General features: G+C 46.7%; 1 protein-coding gene across 2 annotated transcripts in view; it reads left to right on the top strand.

The window, feature by feature from the left end:
• sppl3 (signal peptide peptidase 3) overlaps positions 1-16177 on the top strand; it is a 71083-nt gene extending 54906 nt beyond the window's left edge. For both annotated transcript variants that reach the window (XM_063210365.1, XM_063210364.1), the window contains exons 7-10: positions 9034-9232; positions 11478-11657; positions 13667-13776; positions 16002-16177. In XM_063210365.1, coding sequence (XP_063066435.1) covers positions 9034-9232; positions 11478-11657; positions 13667-13776; positions 16002-16073 — 561 coding nt within the window. In that variant the 3' untranslated portion in view covers positions 16074-16177. The remainder of the gene's footprint in view (positions 1-9033; positions 9233-11477; positions 11658-13666; positions 13777-16001) is intronic.
• Positions 16178-17500: the final 1323 nt, after the last annotated feature.

Genomic DNA, 17500 nt, shown 5'->3' with positions numbered 1-17500 from the left:
GAGACTCCCTTGATTAGCTGTTGCCAGTGGCCAGCTTAGAAAGGTGTGTGTGTGTGTGTGTGTGCGTGTGTGTGTGTGTGTGCGTGTGTGTGTCTGTGTCTGTGTCTGTGTCTGTGTCTGTGTCTGTGTCTGTGTGTGTGTGTGTGTGTGTGTGTGTGTTGAGCAAGAAGTAGTGGATGATGGCACTGGTCAGGTGACCTGGCGTACCCGTGTCCCCTGCGGCTCCCTACAGTGCACACCTGGGGGAAGACTGCTTTAATTACTGCTACATTAATTAACATTATTATATGGTTGTGACGTCATCTGTCGAATGCTCCATTCATTTCAACGGGGCTCCCCAACGTTCGGACGTCTGTTATTTTTCGATAACGGACGGGTTGGTCTATAACAGACCGCTGTCAATGGCAACAAGACTTTTCACTGCTAAAGCGACTTTTCAACAAGACTCTAATCAGCTGCTGTGATAGACAGCACCCGTTGTCCTGGCTACCGCTGTCAATGGCAACAAGACGTTCACTGCTAAAGCCACTGGCTTGTATACAAGTCAGTGGCTAAAGCGAATGTTTCATATCACTCCGCAGGGGGTCCGGTCTTTTGTCACTCTAATCAGCTGCTGTGATAGACAACACCTGTTGTCCTGGCTAGCCTAGCTGTTGCCTAGCGGTGTTCCACAACGGCACTGTTTTGTTTTGCGCAGCAACAATCTTAACATTAAATAGGTCTAAAGAAATGTCCCCGAATGTGTGAGTCGAGTCGGTCGCTTTGTGGAATAGCAGCACTTCAGAGGGAACAAGACCCCTCCGCTCCGCGTCGGGGTCTAAAGATTCTCTCTGTCGTGCTGCTATTCCACGGTAGCGACCTTCTCGCCGAACGTTAACCCTTACGTAATTTACATCACTGCACGTATGTAATATGCTGAGGTTTTTTTGTTTCCAATGGCTTTTTGTCTTCAGTCTGATCACGCACGCACACGCGCGCACACACACACACACACACACACACACACACACACACACACACACACACACACACACACACACACACACACACACACACACACACACACACACACACACAGTGCATTTTATTCCCATTTATATTCCCAGAGAGTGAAGTGCCCTTGCAAAGGCACAGGACAGGCGCTGCATTAATATGAATTAATATATGAGTCATCGAGCTTGTGAAAAGGCTTCATATATAATCCATAGTTCCCTGCCTTTGTGTTCAGTATGAACCTTTCATTGATTGGTGTGTTCAGGTGAATGTGTTCTATCCAGAGAGAGAAGGGACCACGATGCACGACAGACAGTAATCATGCATTACACACAGGAACATGGACACACATACGCACGCACGCACACACACACACACACACACACACACACACACACATACGCACGCACGCACACACACACACACACAGAGATACACACATGTTTTATTCCTATTTAAAGAGTCTGAAGTGAACTGTGTTGGCCTTGCTTTGAGAGAGTGCAGCCCTGCAGAGATAAAGGTGTGTCTGCTCCTTACTGCCGAGAGGCATCAGTAACCTGTGTGAGTGTTTGGTCTATATAATGCTGGCTTGAGGGTAAGGCAGCTGGCTGCTCTTGCTGGCAGAGTTCTAGAGTTCTGGAGGTGCTGTGTTGCTAGGCAGCAGACTAAACATTCCGTGGTCCTGCCCACCAATCCCAGCCCCAGCCCTCCTCTGCTTCCTGGCTCTCGTGATCTCGGGAGCAGGCAGCTTATTGGTTGGAAATACATTTTACCCCAGCATGACTACACCGAGCAGAGAGCAGACAGCCTAGTGTCCTGTGTACACGTTTTGTTATTATTACCTTTTTATTGTAGAAAAAGACGTAGAAAGCCACATATAGACTATATATTGTGGTTTGTCATAACCCACACATAAACCCATCTACACGTTACCTGTCAGAGAAGCTAGTCACACTTCAGTTAATAGCCACCACAGCTGAGCTGTATGTGGTGGGCGGGTGAGTGCTAAGCCCTGGTTATGTTTACCTACCACAGCATGCCTGCACAGGACACTGAGGGATGAGCCACATGTCTCATTAGACTCAAGGTTGTCTGGGAGACAAGATGTATGTACACTCAGTGGAGTGGTGCCTTGGGCGCGGCTAGGTGTGTGTGTGTCTCTGTGTGTCTGTGTCTGTGTGTGTAGGGCATGGTAAGGCAAGGGAGTACCGCTTCATACAAACGTCATCCAAAACAGTTATTTGTGGGGGCGCGAATGCATGGGCTCCATAGGTAGACAAACGTCATCGAAAACAATTATTTGTGGGAACGCACATGTATCTGATCCATAGTCATTATGACAACAGTCATTATGACAGTCTACCTGGGAAACTCCAACTCCCATTGTCATTGTGACAATGCACACAAGTGCTCACTGTACATGCATTTATGCCTTACCCGTGCAAAGAGGCAGCCCCCAATGGCACCCCAAGAGAGCAGTGCGGTGGGACGGTACCATGCTCAGGGTACCTCAGTCATGGAGGAGGATTGGAGAGAGCACTGGTTAATTACTCCCCCACCAACCTGTCGTTTCGGGAGTGCAATCTTTGGGCTACAAGTCTGATGCTGTAATTGCTTACCCATGACTGCCCTCATTATGTCAGGATGTGATCCATAGCTAGCTACACAATGGGCAGGTGACGGGTCTGGTCAGGTGCGCCTCTAGCCAGATAACGGGTCAAGAGACGTCCAAAACAGTTCTTTTTGGGAGGGGGGGGGGGGGGGGGGCGTAAATGTATCGTGATCCATAGGTAGACAAACGTCATCCAGAATAGTTAAGTCAGGTCAGGTGTGCCTCTTGCCAACTGTGGCTCAGGGCAGGCCAGACGAGATGGATAAGCCTCAACACGCACACACACGCACACACACATGCACACACACACACATGCTACCTACATGCCTATACTACTTGGCAGGCCAAGTGACGGTGGTTAAGTCTCAGCATACACACACACACACACACACACACACACACATACCCCTACTTGGCTGGCCAGGCGACGGTGGCCAAGTCTCACCTCTGCACCTCATGAAGAGCCAATAGAGGATCGGGCCAGATGGCCAAGTCACACACACTCACACACTCACACACACCCCCTACCTACTGAGGCTGGACAGGCCACATGACAGCTACTCTGATGAAGACTAATGACTCTGGCGTGTACACACACACACACACACACACACACACACACACACACACACACACACACACACACACACACACACACACACACACACACACACACACACACACACACACACACACACACACACACACACACACACACACACACACACACACACATGCGCGCCCGTGTTTTTGTGTGTGTGTCTGTATGTGTGTGCATGTGTGTTGTGTGATTGCTTCAGGAGAGATGACCCTGATCTTAGTCAAGGACTAACACACGTACAAGCACACACGCGTCTCTCACACTCACGCATGCGCACATGTCTCAAAGACACAGACAGACACACACACACACACACACACACACCTGCAGCTTTGTCTGTTACTGTGTGGGCTGTGGCGAGCTGTAATAGCCGTAGGTTGGCCTTCTCTGCCGCCAGAAACTAGACTGGCAGCAGAAGTGCGTCTGGCAGCGCTGGTGAAGTGTGCTCCCTTCCCCTTTGAGGAGCACAAATATGTGATTTGAATTTTGCCAAAATTTTGAGTTCTCATTATGATGTCATAAGGACTTTGCGAGATTTTTAACACAGATTTCTATGGGAGCTGTAGAGTGTTCCAGTAAAATTCTAGAAGAACTGGGAAAAAGTCCTTACTCCTCAAAGGGTTAAGCACACCTAATTATACAGTAAACTAGTGACCTTCAAGCTTTTTGAAAATAAATATTTTTAGGGCTTTAGAGCTATTTTTTGCCTTTGTTTCTGACAGGACAGTCAGGAAAGAGGAGGAGAGTCAGGAAATGAGTGGGGAGAGAGAGACGGGGAATTGAACCTGGGTCGCCGGTGTAGTAACCCAGTGCCCTACCGTTAGGCCACTACTTTTTTCTGCGGGCACCCCATTTTGCACCAAAGGATACATTTGCGACCTCTATTTCCCCATATTCGAAACGACACAATTCTTCACCACATTCTAATTTAATATTCACAGGAAAAGTAATATGTTTTGTCAGCCTTATAACAGAGTTCTGTTACAAACTCATTTATGGAGTCGTGTTAACTCTTAACCTGTCTCTCCCCATCCCCCCCACCCCCGGGTCCTGGCCCCCAGTTTGGGAACCACTGCAACACAAATTGGTGTGGCTAGCGTCTGCTGCTTGTTGAAGACCGTGCAGCTTAACCTTTTAAGCACTGTCCTTTTATACATGTGGCACCGCCTGACTGACCTGCACTTATGACAGCCGACAGCCTATGGCCAGCCGTGGCCTAGTGGTTGAGGAGATGGGCTTTAGATCAAAGGGTCGCAGGTTCGAATCTCACCCGACCCTACCCTTCCACTCCCTGCCACACTCCATGGCTGAGGTGTCCTTGAGCAAGGCGCTAAATCCCACAATGCTGCAGGGACTGTAACCAATACCCTGTAAAATATCTGTAAGTCGCTTTGGATAAAAGCGTCAGCTAAGTGTAATGACAGCTGTGTGAGCCTTCAGCTCCTGATGCTCATCAATGGATGCTGGATAATGGCACGAATAGACCAGACGAGACTTGAGCAACTCTGGCGGCGGAATAATTCACTTTGTATTGAGTCGGTGACAACAGAAGAGACAAAAGTGAACAGAGGCGATTTTAGCAATTTTAGCAAAATTTAGCGATTTTTACAGTTTGTAGTTGGACTTCAGCTAATATTATGGGAGATACACTCGGTCGCTTCTATCGCTCTTGCTACACAGTCCAGCAATTCTCTGTCGCTTAATCTTGTCGCTGCCGGTGTGTTCACGCGGTAAGGGGCACAGGTGGAGCAGGCAGACGGCCCTTTAAGCACACCGTGCCGTCCTCCTGTGTCTGCTCCTGAAGGCTGTGATAGAGGAGAGCAGGCTGTTCTTTCAAGTCACAAGTCGCGTCTGGTCTATTCGTGCCTTTATCCAGCACCCAGTGTGTATCAGGAGCTGTGTTCGCTGCTGTACGCTGCCACACATATATTCCTATGCTCTTGGGAAGGTGTGTGTGTGCGCGTGCGCGTGCGCGTGCGCGTGCGCGTGTGTGTGTGTGTGTGTTTCTTTGTGCTGAGATCTGGCCTGGTTTCCTGACAGCTGCGCCACCTTTAGGGTGTTGTCATGTTGACACCTGCTCCTCCTGACAGCTGTCTTGGTGCTAAAACGTAGCATGCCACCTGGTCGTGGTGTCGTACTTTTTAGTTGTATGACGTTTTATCTACCTATGGATCACATGCAGTCCATGTGCATTACCACAAATTGTTTTGGATGTCGCTTGTGTGAAGCAGCATTCCCTTGCCCATCAAGCCATTGTGAGTCATTGTGACACTAATATTTGACTGATTGAACAGACGAACACACACACATGTGTGCGCGCGCGCGCGCACGCACACACACACACACACACACACACACACACACACACACACACACACACACACACACACACACGCACACACTCCTTCCCAAGAGCATAGGAGAGGAAGTGAAAGTGTGCAGCACACACACACACACACACACACACACACACACACACACACACACACACACACACACACACACACACACCGTCTGCATAGTGGTCAGAGGACTGCAGCTGTTTTATTTTGAGCCATAAAAGGTGATGAAGCCTATCGAGTGCTGATGGACCCCCAGTCTGCTGTCTTTACTTCTTTTATATTACATTACACTTGTGTTTCATATTCCTCTCTTCCCAGAGAGTTTCCGTTCATAACAAAGCCAACCCTACTCCCCTGCGCTAACCTTATTAATGCCTGTGTACTCACTCTATCGCATGTCTGTCCTAACCTCGTTACACCTGTTTTAGTCTTTGTTTTCCCCACATTCTACTGTATGGGGCTTATTATGTCCTCTTTTGTAATTGGCTTTTGGATAAAAGCTTCTGTTAAATGTAGTGTAATGTGATTTCACTGGCTCAAAGTAAAAGCTCAGGCATGTGGGTCCTTGTTTGAAGAGCACACACGGCTAACATGCGGAGATGTCCATGTAGTGCAGTGTGCTTACATATTCCTCACTGTAGCAGCAGTCTGCTGTTTTCGCTGTGTGGAAGTCTGTTCTTATCTTACAATGGCCTCGTTTGCATGAGACAGAATTAAAGGACCAGTTCAGTCAATTTCAATATGCTGTTGTATTGCTCACGCTACCCTTGACTTGCCAGTACCCGGTGATGCCACATTTTTCGGCTAAGCCCTTTCCGAGATATGAACTATTCTAATGGGGGCAGCTTTTGTTTACAAATTTTTTTTAATTAACATAGGCCTACTCCAAATATTTTCCAATAAGGTACCGCTGTTTGCTAGTTGTCTGCTGATGTTGTATAACCTTTCGGATGTTTTTGGGAATAAATAAAAATGTTTTTATGAAATGTAAACAAAGAGCTGCCCCCATTACAATGACCAAGATCTCGGAAAAGGCTGAGGAAGAAGAAAAAAAAACTTCAGGTACTGACAAGTCCAGGGTAGTGTGAGCATTACAACTGCATGTTGAAATTGACCAAACTGGTCCTTCAATTCTGAATAGCGCCGCATTGAAAAAATGTAAACACTTCACAATTCAGAATTAAATGAAAAAGCAATGTAAACTCCACAGAACTATTTAATTCGGATTTAAAAAAGAAAAAGAAAAAAAGCAATGACTCAATGCACCATTGATATGCTGTGTATCACCTTCCTTTGACATGCCTTTCACCTACTCACTAGTTCTATAGCTTTTATACCGTCACTAAGGCTTTTATTCTACCACTATAAAATAATATATGTTCAAACACTGTACTGTTTTAATATGGGCTTCATCCAATTTTGACTTTCTGCCTGCACTGGTCTCACACACATTTCTCAGCTCTGTGATGGTCTTTGCACTAGCACAATCCTCGTCTGTATAATATTAAACAGATTTTTTTTATGCTCACGTCTCACACTTCCTCCACACTCCTCATGATAATCTCGTAACTCTGAGCTAAGTGGAGTTCAATTGATATCAGTCAGGCCACACCTGTGCCGCACGCATGCACGGACGCACGCACGCACGCACACCCACCACAGATACACACACAAGCGTCAACCTCTGTGCCAGCCAGGCATCTGGTTGTCTGTGGCTTTGAGGCTGAACAGTTGTAGATGCAGACAGGCAGGCAGGAAGGGGAGGGGAGGGGAGAGGAGGGGAAGTAGGCACGCTTATCTCCCGACTGCAGGGTGGCAGTTACACACCAACCCTGACAACCACACATGGCGAAACTGTCCTGGCAACCGCACATGACAGCACCACATTGACAACCATACGTTTTTCTTTTGTTCCAAACATGTAAAAGTTGTATCCTTTACCTGACATGTTTCGGAGGTGTAACTTTTGTCTCCAACAGAGGAGGGTCACATGGACGTCACATGTCTGAAACACAAGAAAAACTGAAGACTTGATTTAACAGTTAGACATCATGACCATTATACATTTAGTGTGGCACACAGTTATAAATATGAAAAAAAACGACTCCATAACTGTGAGACACTCTGCCAGTGTGCGCAATTGCAAGTTTTGCATTTTGAGAGGCGGATGTTGTCAATGTTTTCACAGGTTACGTGAAGTATTACTTCAAGTTTAGGCAAAGGACGCACTCAACTTCTTAGAAAAACTAAAGTCTTTGGGTGCGCGATAAATTGGATCAACTTAAGGAAGAAAAATCCGCACTCACAAACTGCGTCTCATTATTTATTTGTATTGTCCAAAAAGCAAAGGCGTTTCGGCTATCAAGCCTTCATCAGTGCCATGCAGTGAGACGCGGTTTGTGAGTGCGGATTTTTCTTCCTTACGTGAAGTATTACACTTTCACCTGTTGGAATCAAAAGAAAATTCATTTGCTTCATTTCACAAAAATGTCATAATGAACATAGTACATTTATTCACATGAAATCACTTCACATTGCACATGATGTAATGTCAAGTAATGTAATAGTGCATTCATTTAACATAGCAGGCCTTGAATTGGGGACTGCATGAGCTGTTTCATCTGCAGGGTTGATGGTGTTTCCTCTTGGTCTGCGTTTCAGTCTTTACACCACTGCAGTGTCTGCCGCTGTTGTTCTCCCCTGAAGGGGTCTGTTGTCAACTCCAACTTCTGCTGCTTCAAAACACTTCATGTGAAAATTAAACCTCCTGTTCTGACGCTTTAAGAGGAGATAAATTACACTGCCTGTCTCGACATTACATTCAAATTATTTTTTTTATTTTCGTTCTGTGAACTGAAGTGCTGCTCCGTTTTATCCCACCGCCCCACCTTAAGCTCCTCAGTAAGTTTGCATACACGTGTGGTTTTAGCCGTGAAGGGGTGCTTAGAGCTATTACGGCATATGCTGTTGGAATTGGTACCAATTTCTGATTGACAAGCCTCCTCCGATTCCCTCATCTGACCTTTTCAATTATGCACATTATCACTTTAACCCTGTGCCTGCCTGTCATCACATCTTCAACGGTAATGTCTGTCAAAGTGGCGGCAGACAATCTCTCTCTTTCTCGTACCCCCCCTATCCTCTCCTCCTATTCTCTCCTCTCCTCTCCTCTCCTATTCTCTCCTATTCTCTCCTATTCTCTCCTATTCTCTCCTCTCCTTTCCTTTCCTCGCTCCTGTTTCCTCACCTCTCCTCTCTCTCCTTCTCAGTGTACATCTTCAATAGTAACGTGATGGTGAAGGTGACCACCCAACCTCTGGACGTGCTGTCACGCACGCACGCACGCACGCACGCACGCACGCACACACACACACACACACACACACACACACACACACACACACACACACACACACACACACACACACACACATACACATACACACACACACTAACCCCTCTCCTCCTCTCTCTTGTCTCCTCAGGTGTTCTTCTCAGCGTACATCTTCAATAGTAATGTGATGGTGAAGGTGGCTACCCAGCCGGCTGATAACCCTCTGGACGTGCTGTCTCGTAAGCTTCACCTGGGCCCAGGTGTGGGGCGGGACGTGCCGCGCCTTTCGCTGCCCGGAAAGCTGGTGTTCCCCAGCTCCAGTGGCAGCCACTTCTCCATGCTGGGCATAGGTTAGTAGCCTGGTCCTGCCCATCCCATAATACTACCATTTCGTTTCGTATTCATGGTCTGGGGGTTGTTTGATATGACGCGATTGCGGGAAGTTTGCACTCAGTTATGGATTGAAATGATTGGACAGCTCTCACCCAATCGCCGACAGTTACTCGACAACAACATAGTGCAGGCGTTTTCTTCATCGTCACTAGCGTTCTCCCCCTTTTGCCCCACACGTCAGGCGCTTATTTGCTTATTGGCTGTTTTCTGTGGAGAGTTGGCCGGCCAACATCGCTCCACAGAAAAGAGTTACCAGGCTAGTACGGAGCCAATCTTTTGGCTGAAGTACGTAGGATGGCGCGCGAGGCTAATAGGTAAGAGCTTCTTTGTTCAATTCAAGTACACTACACTATACTACATTACACTACACTTATTATTAATTGACACTTTTTATCCACAGCGACTCAGTTATTACAGGGTATTGGCTACAGTTCCTGAAGCACTGTGAAGTTAGGTGCCGTGCACTTCAGCCATGGATGGCATGGGATTTGAACCTGCAACTGACTCCCTAACCATTAGGCAATGGCTGCCCACAACTCATACACTTTCTGAAATATTTACTAGGCCACCTTTTTCTTTTATGAATTGCATATATTACAAAGCGGATTCCAAAAAAGTTGGGACACTTGGTATTTTGTGAATAAAATCAAAATGCTGGCATTTTCAAAACATTCAATCCATGCATAAGATGCACAATGGCACAGGTCAACATAGGAACAGTTAAAATGAGGCAAAAGCATTGTTTTGAGGGAAATATGTGGTCATGTAAAATTCGACCCATGCAACAAATCTCAAAAAAGTTGGGACAGGGCCAACATTTTTTGTAATAGTTGGATAATTCTAAAAGTAACGCAGGAGGAGTATTTTGAAAGGAACTATATTGACTGCCAACATGAATGCACAAATAAAATACTATCACAGAGAGGCAGTGGCACTCAGTAGCGAAGATTTTGAGGGACTAATTACTGATCTATTACACAGAAAGATTGAATTATCAAAATTGCAGGCATATAAGGCTTATTTCTGTAATGTAGAGTTCTGTAAAATCATGAAATCAGAGTTATGAGATCATGACATACCCATCGTCAATAAGCAAACTATGACACTCCAACAATGACAGCTGTTGAAAAAATGACTATAAACACAACACTTGATTGTGACACGCCTGCTCCAAGTGGACAATTTTTCTTCGCTGCCAGTTGTCGCAGCATACCATGGCGCGTGAAAAATAAGCATCCTGTATGTCGTATCTTGTATAGGCGACACGTGACAAATACCTATTCAAAATGACGCATACATTATATTTAACATCTACATGTAAATATCTCTTGTATCTTATATAAGCAACATCGTGATGTATCTTGTGTTGTCTAGGCGACATTGTGATGTATCTTGTATCTTGTGTTGTCTAGTACAGTGTTTCTCAACCTTTTTTTAGGCGAGGCACCCTTTCAATTCATTAAAACTTTCAAGGCACCCCAAACCAACAAGCCGTAACATGGCATCACATCCAATATCACAAAAGCTTAGAAAAGTAACACATTTGGAGACGTCACACGACCTACGTTCAAAGTTGCAGTTGACGTTGCGTAAATGGCAGATGAAAGATTCCACTGACTAGCATTAACTTATCAATTTAGAGAAATATGTATCATATTGCATAATTTATTTATCAGCCACGTTTCCGCGGCACCCCTGAGGGGGGCCCGCGGCACCCCAGGGTGCCCCGGCACCCCTGTTGAGAAACACTGGTCTAGGCGACATAGTGATGTAGTATCTTGTATCTTGTGTTGTCTAGGCGACATTGTGATGTATCTTGTGTTGTCTAGGCGACATTGTGATGCATTTTGTGTCCTGTGTTGTGTAGGCGACATAGTGATGTAGTATCTTGTATCTTGTGTTGTCTAGACGATAATGTGATGTATCTTGTGTTGTCTAGGCGACATTGTGATGTATCTTGTATCTTGTGTTGTCTAGGACGGTGACATCGTGATGCATCTTGTATCATGTGTTGTCTAGATGACATTGTGATGTATTTTGTATCTTGTGTTGTCTAGGTGACATTGCGATGTATCTTGTATTATCTTGCCGACGTTGTGATGTATCTTGTATCTTGTGTTGTCTAGGCGACGTTGTGATGTATCTTGTATCTTGTGTTGTCTTGGCGACATTGTGATGTATCTTGTATCTTGTGTTGTCTAGGCGACATTGTGATGCCCGGGCTGCTGCTCTGCTTTGTGCTGCGCTACGACAACTACAAGAAGCAGGCGAGCGGCGAGGGAGGCGGCCCGGGGGGTACGGGCGCAGCCGGCACCGGGAACATGTCCGGACGCATGCAGAGGGTCTCTTACTTCCACTGCACACTCATCGGATACTTCGTCGGTAAGTTGGGGAGTGTGTGTGTGTTTGCGTTTGTGCGTGTGTATGGCCATGCATGTGTGTAGTATAGGAACCTTGATTGGGATGAAAGAGCAGAGCAGAGCAGGGCAAGGGTGTCAAACTCAAATTCACAGCTCTGGGGCAAATTTCACAAGCAATACACGAGATATACTATCGCCACTGTTTTTTTCCATTATTTTATATTTGTTCTCCATTCTTTATGAATATACTGTATATTGGTACTACTGGTCAGTCTTCACAACTATATATGTATGATCAATTTTTTTATAACTTTGATGTTGAACTGATTATTTATTTCGTAAATAGTGATTTATAGCAGATTTTTATTTTGAGGACATTTCAGTTTACTCTATTGGTACTCGTAGGTGAAGGAGAGAGATGGGTCTCCTTGTCCTTACATATAAGCTACAGTGCAATAAACATGACGCATATAACATGGAATCCAAAAAACATACACGCAAGAATAAAAAGTACAGGGACAGTGCTGACATATACTAGCCTAGTAAACCAGCGCCACCCGCTGGACGCCGACATTTTCCTGCTGCGAGTGGTCTAGCCTTGGATCGGTCGAACATTTTGAACACTGTGCCCTGAGTCTGGCAAACCAGTCACAACGAAGCTCGCAACGTAGAGCGCCGGCCTATAGGCACAGGCACGGTTTGAGAAACAACAGGTTGTTCACATCAACAATCTTCGGATGTATCGTTCATCGGGGCCAGACTAAATTACACATTCAGTCTCACGTTTTGGCTGGTTTATCAGGCTAGACATATACAACATGCACACACACACACACGCACACATAAAAAGGTCAACAGGTTGGGGCGTGTGCATTTGCAATTAGCACCTGCATGATCTGTACTGACTTGTTTGTTCGCATACTTAAGCTACAGTAAAATAACCAGAATGATTCATGCGCAGGTATTGTAGAAGTATCTTCATAGCTTCACACATTTCAACACGTGTAATACATATCTTCTTACTGTCATCACCTGCACCTGTGTTTCCGCCACGTGACATCCGCTGTGATATGTGGTATTGCCATGATGACCTTATCTCTGTTACTCTGTCATATGCCGCACACATGTAACACACACACACAGAACACGTATGCACACTCGCGCACACAAACACACACACACACGCTTTTTACACACACACATACTCTGACCTTATCTCCTACTAGAGCTAGTGAGCTAGTTTAGCCCGCTGGTTCACATTCCATCTCTATCTCCACTGGCATAAATGTATATAGTACCATTGTAATGATGCTGTAGCCTAGGCAACATCAGTTGTGTCTTCATTTAATGTCTATGTATGAATAGTCTGAAACCGTTGTGCTTATCCCTGCTGCCTGGGGGGTGCGTTTGCATATCAGGGGAAGCTTTGGGGTGTGTGTGCGTGTGCGTGCGTGCGTTCATGCGAGTGAGAGAGAGATGTATCTGGTTTGAGAAGTTAACCTTTAGACAGTGACAGCACAGATTTTAGGCGTTGAACTGTAAAGAGATGTGCATGCCATGCAATCATAAAGTGTGTGGGTGCGGAAAAGGTGGACAGAGAGAGACAAGAGCTTGTCTTGTTTGTCAATGTATGTTTGTGCCCGTTTCGTTCTGTTTTGACAAGATTGACTATTATTGGCTGTGCATATTTACATTCTCTCCATCTTTATCCCTCCTCTCTCCTCTCCCCTATCCCTGTCTCTCCATTTCCCCCCCCTGTCCTCTCCCCTCCTCTCCTCTCCCCTCCTCTCTCTCAATCCCCCTCCCTTTCCTCCTCTCTCCTCTCCACCCCCACCCACCCTCTCATCTCTTTTCCCCTCTCCTCTCTCTCCATCTCTCCCCCTCTCTCTCCTCTCCTCTGCTCTGCCCTCCTCTCTCTCCCCCACTCTCCTCTCCTCTCCTCTCCTTTCCTTTCCTTTCCTTTCCTCTCCCCTCCTCTCCTCTCCTCTCCTCCCCCCCTTCCCCCCCCCCCCCCCCTCTCTCTCTCTCCAGGCTTGTTGACTGCTACAGTGGCGTCTCGTATCCATCGTGCAGCCCAGCCTGCCCTCCTCTACCTGGTGCCCTTCACACTGCTGCCTCTGCTCACCATGGCCTACCTGAAGGTAAACACGTGTGTGTGTGTGTGTGTGTGTGTGTGTGTGTGTGTGTGTGTGCGTGTGCGTGTGCGTGTGCGTGTGCGTGTGCGTGTGCGTGTGCGTGTGTGTGTGTGTGTGTGTGTGTGTGTGTGTGTGTTGGAACGCGAGCAAGTGTGTGCGTGTGTTCCCATAATGGAACACTGAAACTGAAAGACAGCTTGGATTCTCCACCGCAAACTGGGGGCCTGAACTATGGAACCAATCAGAGAGCCGGGAGGAGTTGCCCGGACGTGGCATGTAGCCTACTTCTTGACAAATGGAAGCTTGCGGTTTATTGTATAGGTAGCCTCCAGACAATCTCACGTTTGAGTCTGGTCCAGGCATCTCCCCGTGACGATCAGTAGTAGCTAGCATTCTGGAGAAACCGCCGTCTTTCCTAGAAAACATCCCTCTGCCATTAACAACTGTGTCCTAGTAATACCAGAGACAGTGAAAAGACAGAATTTTTTGATAAAAAAAATGCCATAAACCACTCTCTCCTAGTTAGCACTCTTACATCCTGTAGAAATCCTAGTCTCCTGGTTACGCCTGTCTGTCCTTCTGTCGAATCGCCACCTTCCTCTGCATAGCATGCCATGCATAGCAGAATGCAGATGTGTGACGTGAAAATTATGGCATTTTTTAAGTGCTGCGCACTCCTAATGACACAGCACACGCCTGCCATGGCATGTTAAAAGCATGTGTGGAGCAACTTTTACCTGTTGGTAAAGAGCACGTGTCATGCACCTCTGACCTGTTCGTAAAGAGCATGTGCGATACACCTTTGACCTGTCCGAGCGTTCCTCAGGAATGCTGTGAGTCACTGTGTCCCTCCCTTGAGTGTCCGAAGTAGGTTTGCACGGTTGTGTCTAAGGATAATGTGTACCTATTCCCCTGACCCTCTCTGGCTCTGCTATGTGGTTTGCATTGGAGGCGTGCATGCTTGCATTTTTTAAGGTGTTTTTTTTTTAGGTGTGTTAATGGTCTTTGTGACCCTCCGAAAAAAAACAGCTTCATGATTGGTTGCTTGGTGTATATTAAAGTTATCATGCACGGCTCCAAAGAAGTGTCACAAAAAAAAGAGAAAAAAAAAGTTTGAACCCTTTTGCTGCGCATCTCATCAATAGCCAATAGAATGCATCTATAGACCCCTTTAGAGTTTGTAAACAGTTATGACGTAATTTGGCTGCGTGCGCACCGCTGCCTCAAAATCGTCCATGCTCCGTTCACTTGTACAGAGACTCGACAGGTGTTTTTTCCAAAATAAGATAACGGATGCTCGCGCTAACCTCAGATATGCAGTGGTCACCATGGACACGGGTATTCCTGCCGATGTCATCAGTCCAGTCAGTAGTTTAATGTCTTGTAACAACAAACATGCTCCTATGCTTCTGGAACAGCCTCTTCCCTCTCAAAATAGCATAACAAGTGTACTTTTCGGAATCTCTATTTTTTTATCAACGTACACGCTTCAGAACGGCAGTTTTTCTCTCTTTAGTGTCTGCACTGTCACTGAGTATTAGATACAGAATCACCACTCCCTATTTCACCAACGCCTGCAGTTCTCCTAGTGGCCACTGTCGAGATACAGCTCTGAGCGCAGCAGCCCGTTCTTTCTGAATGGAGTCTGCACCCCCCCTAGAGTGCAGTACCACCCAGAAAAGTGGAGTCTCTCGTAATATCCTTACAATATCTCTGGTGTGTTTGAGTCCACGATGACGATGCGCACGCATTCATGAGGACGTCGACTCTGAACGGGTCTGTTAGCACTCAACTGTTGGAAGGAATGATGGACAGCTATGACTGGGTTGCTGCATAGAGCTCTCCTTACCATTACTAACATGACATTGTAGCGGAACTGCCTCTTAATCCTTTAAGAGCTAATGGATATTTGTTTTAAATACATTCTCAGTCGTCTAGTGGAATTACCTGGGGACACAGGCAGGGTAAAGTCCTCCGAGCATTAAAAGCTTTTGAGTTTGTGTGGGGAAGTACTAACGCTCCACCTTGTTGACTGAAAACCATTTAATGGGCGCCTCAGTGAATGTTACATAGTGAGTGCACCCTAATCACCTGTGTGCGTGTGTCTGTGTACATGTGTGTCTGTGTACATGTGTGTGTGTGTACGTACATGTGTGTGTGCGTACGTGTGTGTGTGTGTGTGTGTGTGTGTGTGTGTGTGTGTGTGTGTGTGTGTGTGTGTGTGTTTCCAGGGCGACCTGCGGCGCATGTGGTCGGAGCCGTTCCACACTAAAGGCACCAGCTCTCGCTTCCTGGAGGTATGATGCGCCAATCACCCTCGTCACCACGGAGACACAGCCAGAAGGGAGGCCGTCGCCATGACTACAATCCCCACCCCTCCAATGGACCCCCCCCCCCCCCCCCCCCAATCATATCCTCTCCTCTCCCCTTCATCACACACACACACACACACACACACACACACACACACACACACACACACACACACACATACACACACACACACACACACACACACACAAGCCCACCGCCAGACCAGAGAGGAGAGAGGGAGCAGCACAGCGCACACCGGAGAGAGGAGGCGAGAGGAGAGGAGGGAAGGAACACTCAGACGACATCTCTCCCTTTCTCTCTCTCCCTCCTTTCTCTCTCCCCCTCCTTTCTCACTCTCTTCCTGCCATCCTGCACGACGTCGTTTCTTTTCCTACGATGTACCACGACACCAGGACAACGGATGGAATACCCTCCCAAGCCCAGGATGGAGAAAGAAGGATGGAGAGGAGAGGAGAGGAGAGGAGGAGGAAGAGTATGGAGAGGAGATGAGAGGAGGAGGAAGAGTATGGAGAGGAGAGGAGAGGAGGAGGAAGAGTATGGAGAGGAGGAGGAAGAGTATGGAGAGGAGAGGAAAAGGAAGAGTATGGAGAGGAGAGGAGAGGAGGAGGAAGAGTATGGAGAGGAGAGGAGAGGAGTGACTATAAGGAAAATTCCCCTGCGGCTCCTTGGAACTCCACTGCCAAGCAAACTATTTTATACTCCCCACAAACCCTCCTCTCCTCCATTATTCTCTCCATCTCTCTCTCTCTCTCTGTTTATTTCTCTAGTGGCTACGCTACACCTTGCCTCTACCACTCCACCTTTCCTCTGTACGATTTCAGCTACATTACTGCTCTTTTTTTCCCTTCTCTCTCCTCTCTTTCTCTCTCTCTCTCTCTCTCTCTCTCTCTCTCTATCTATCTCTCGCTCTCTCGCTCACCTCATCCCCTCTTCCTCCTCTCTCCTCTCTCCTCTCGGCTCCCTGCTCCTGGCGTTGGCTGTGCTGCGTGTAGTGGCTACTGCCCCCCTCTGGACTGGATGTGTAAGTGCGTCCTGAAGGCTGCTGTCCTCCCTGGATGCGCCACATGGTGTTCGTTCGTTGTCATGGTTATATTACTGTACTCCTTTTGGACTCTTGGCCTACTTTTTGCTTTTCGTTTGGTTTTCCCTTCGTCTCTCGTCTTTTGGCGAAGTTTTGCTTTTTTTTTTTTTTGGTGCATTTTTTTTAATCGACATCATTGAAAGACTGACTCGAACATTCATTCAAAGAAGAAGAAGAAGAAGAAAAAAAAAATAATGATGGTGACGTGATTCTTCAGTTTGTTTGTTTTGGTTTTGTTTATTTGTGTTTGTTTTTTAAGAAATCAGTGCACAGCCTGCAGAGGCGAGGCTGTCTGCTCTGGACGATCATGAAATC

Source organism: Engraulis encrasicolus, chromosome 11 (genome assembly GCF_034702125.1).
Source record: "Engraulis encrasicolus isolate BLACKSEA-1 chromosome 11, IST_EnEncr_1.0, whole genome shotgun sequence".
NCBI classification, from domain to species: Eukaryota; Metazoa; Chordata; class Actinopteri; order Clupeiformes; family Engraulidae; genus Engraulis; species Engraulis encrasicolus.
This window is presented reverse-complemented; position numbering and strand designations above follow the sequence as displayed.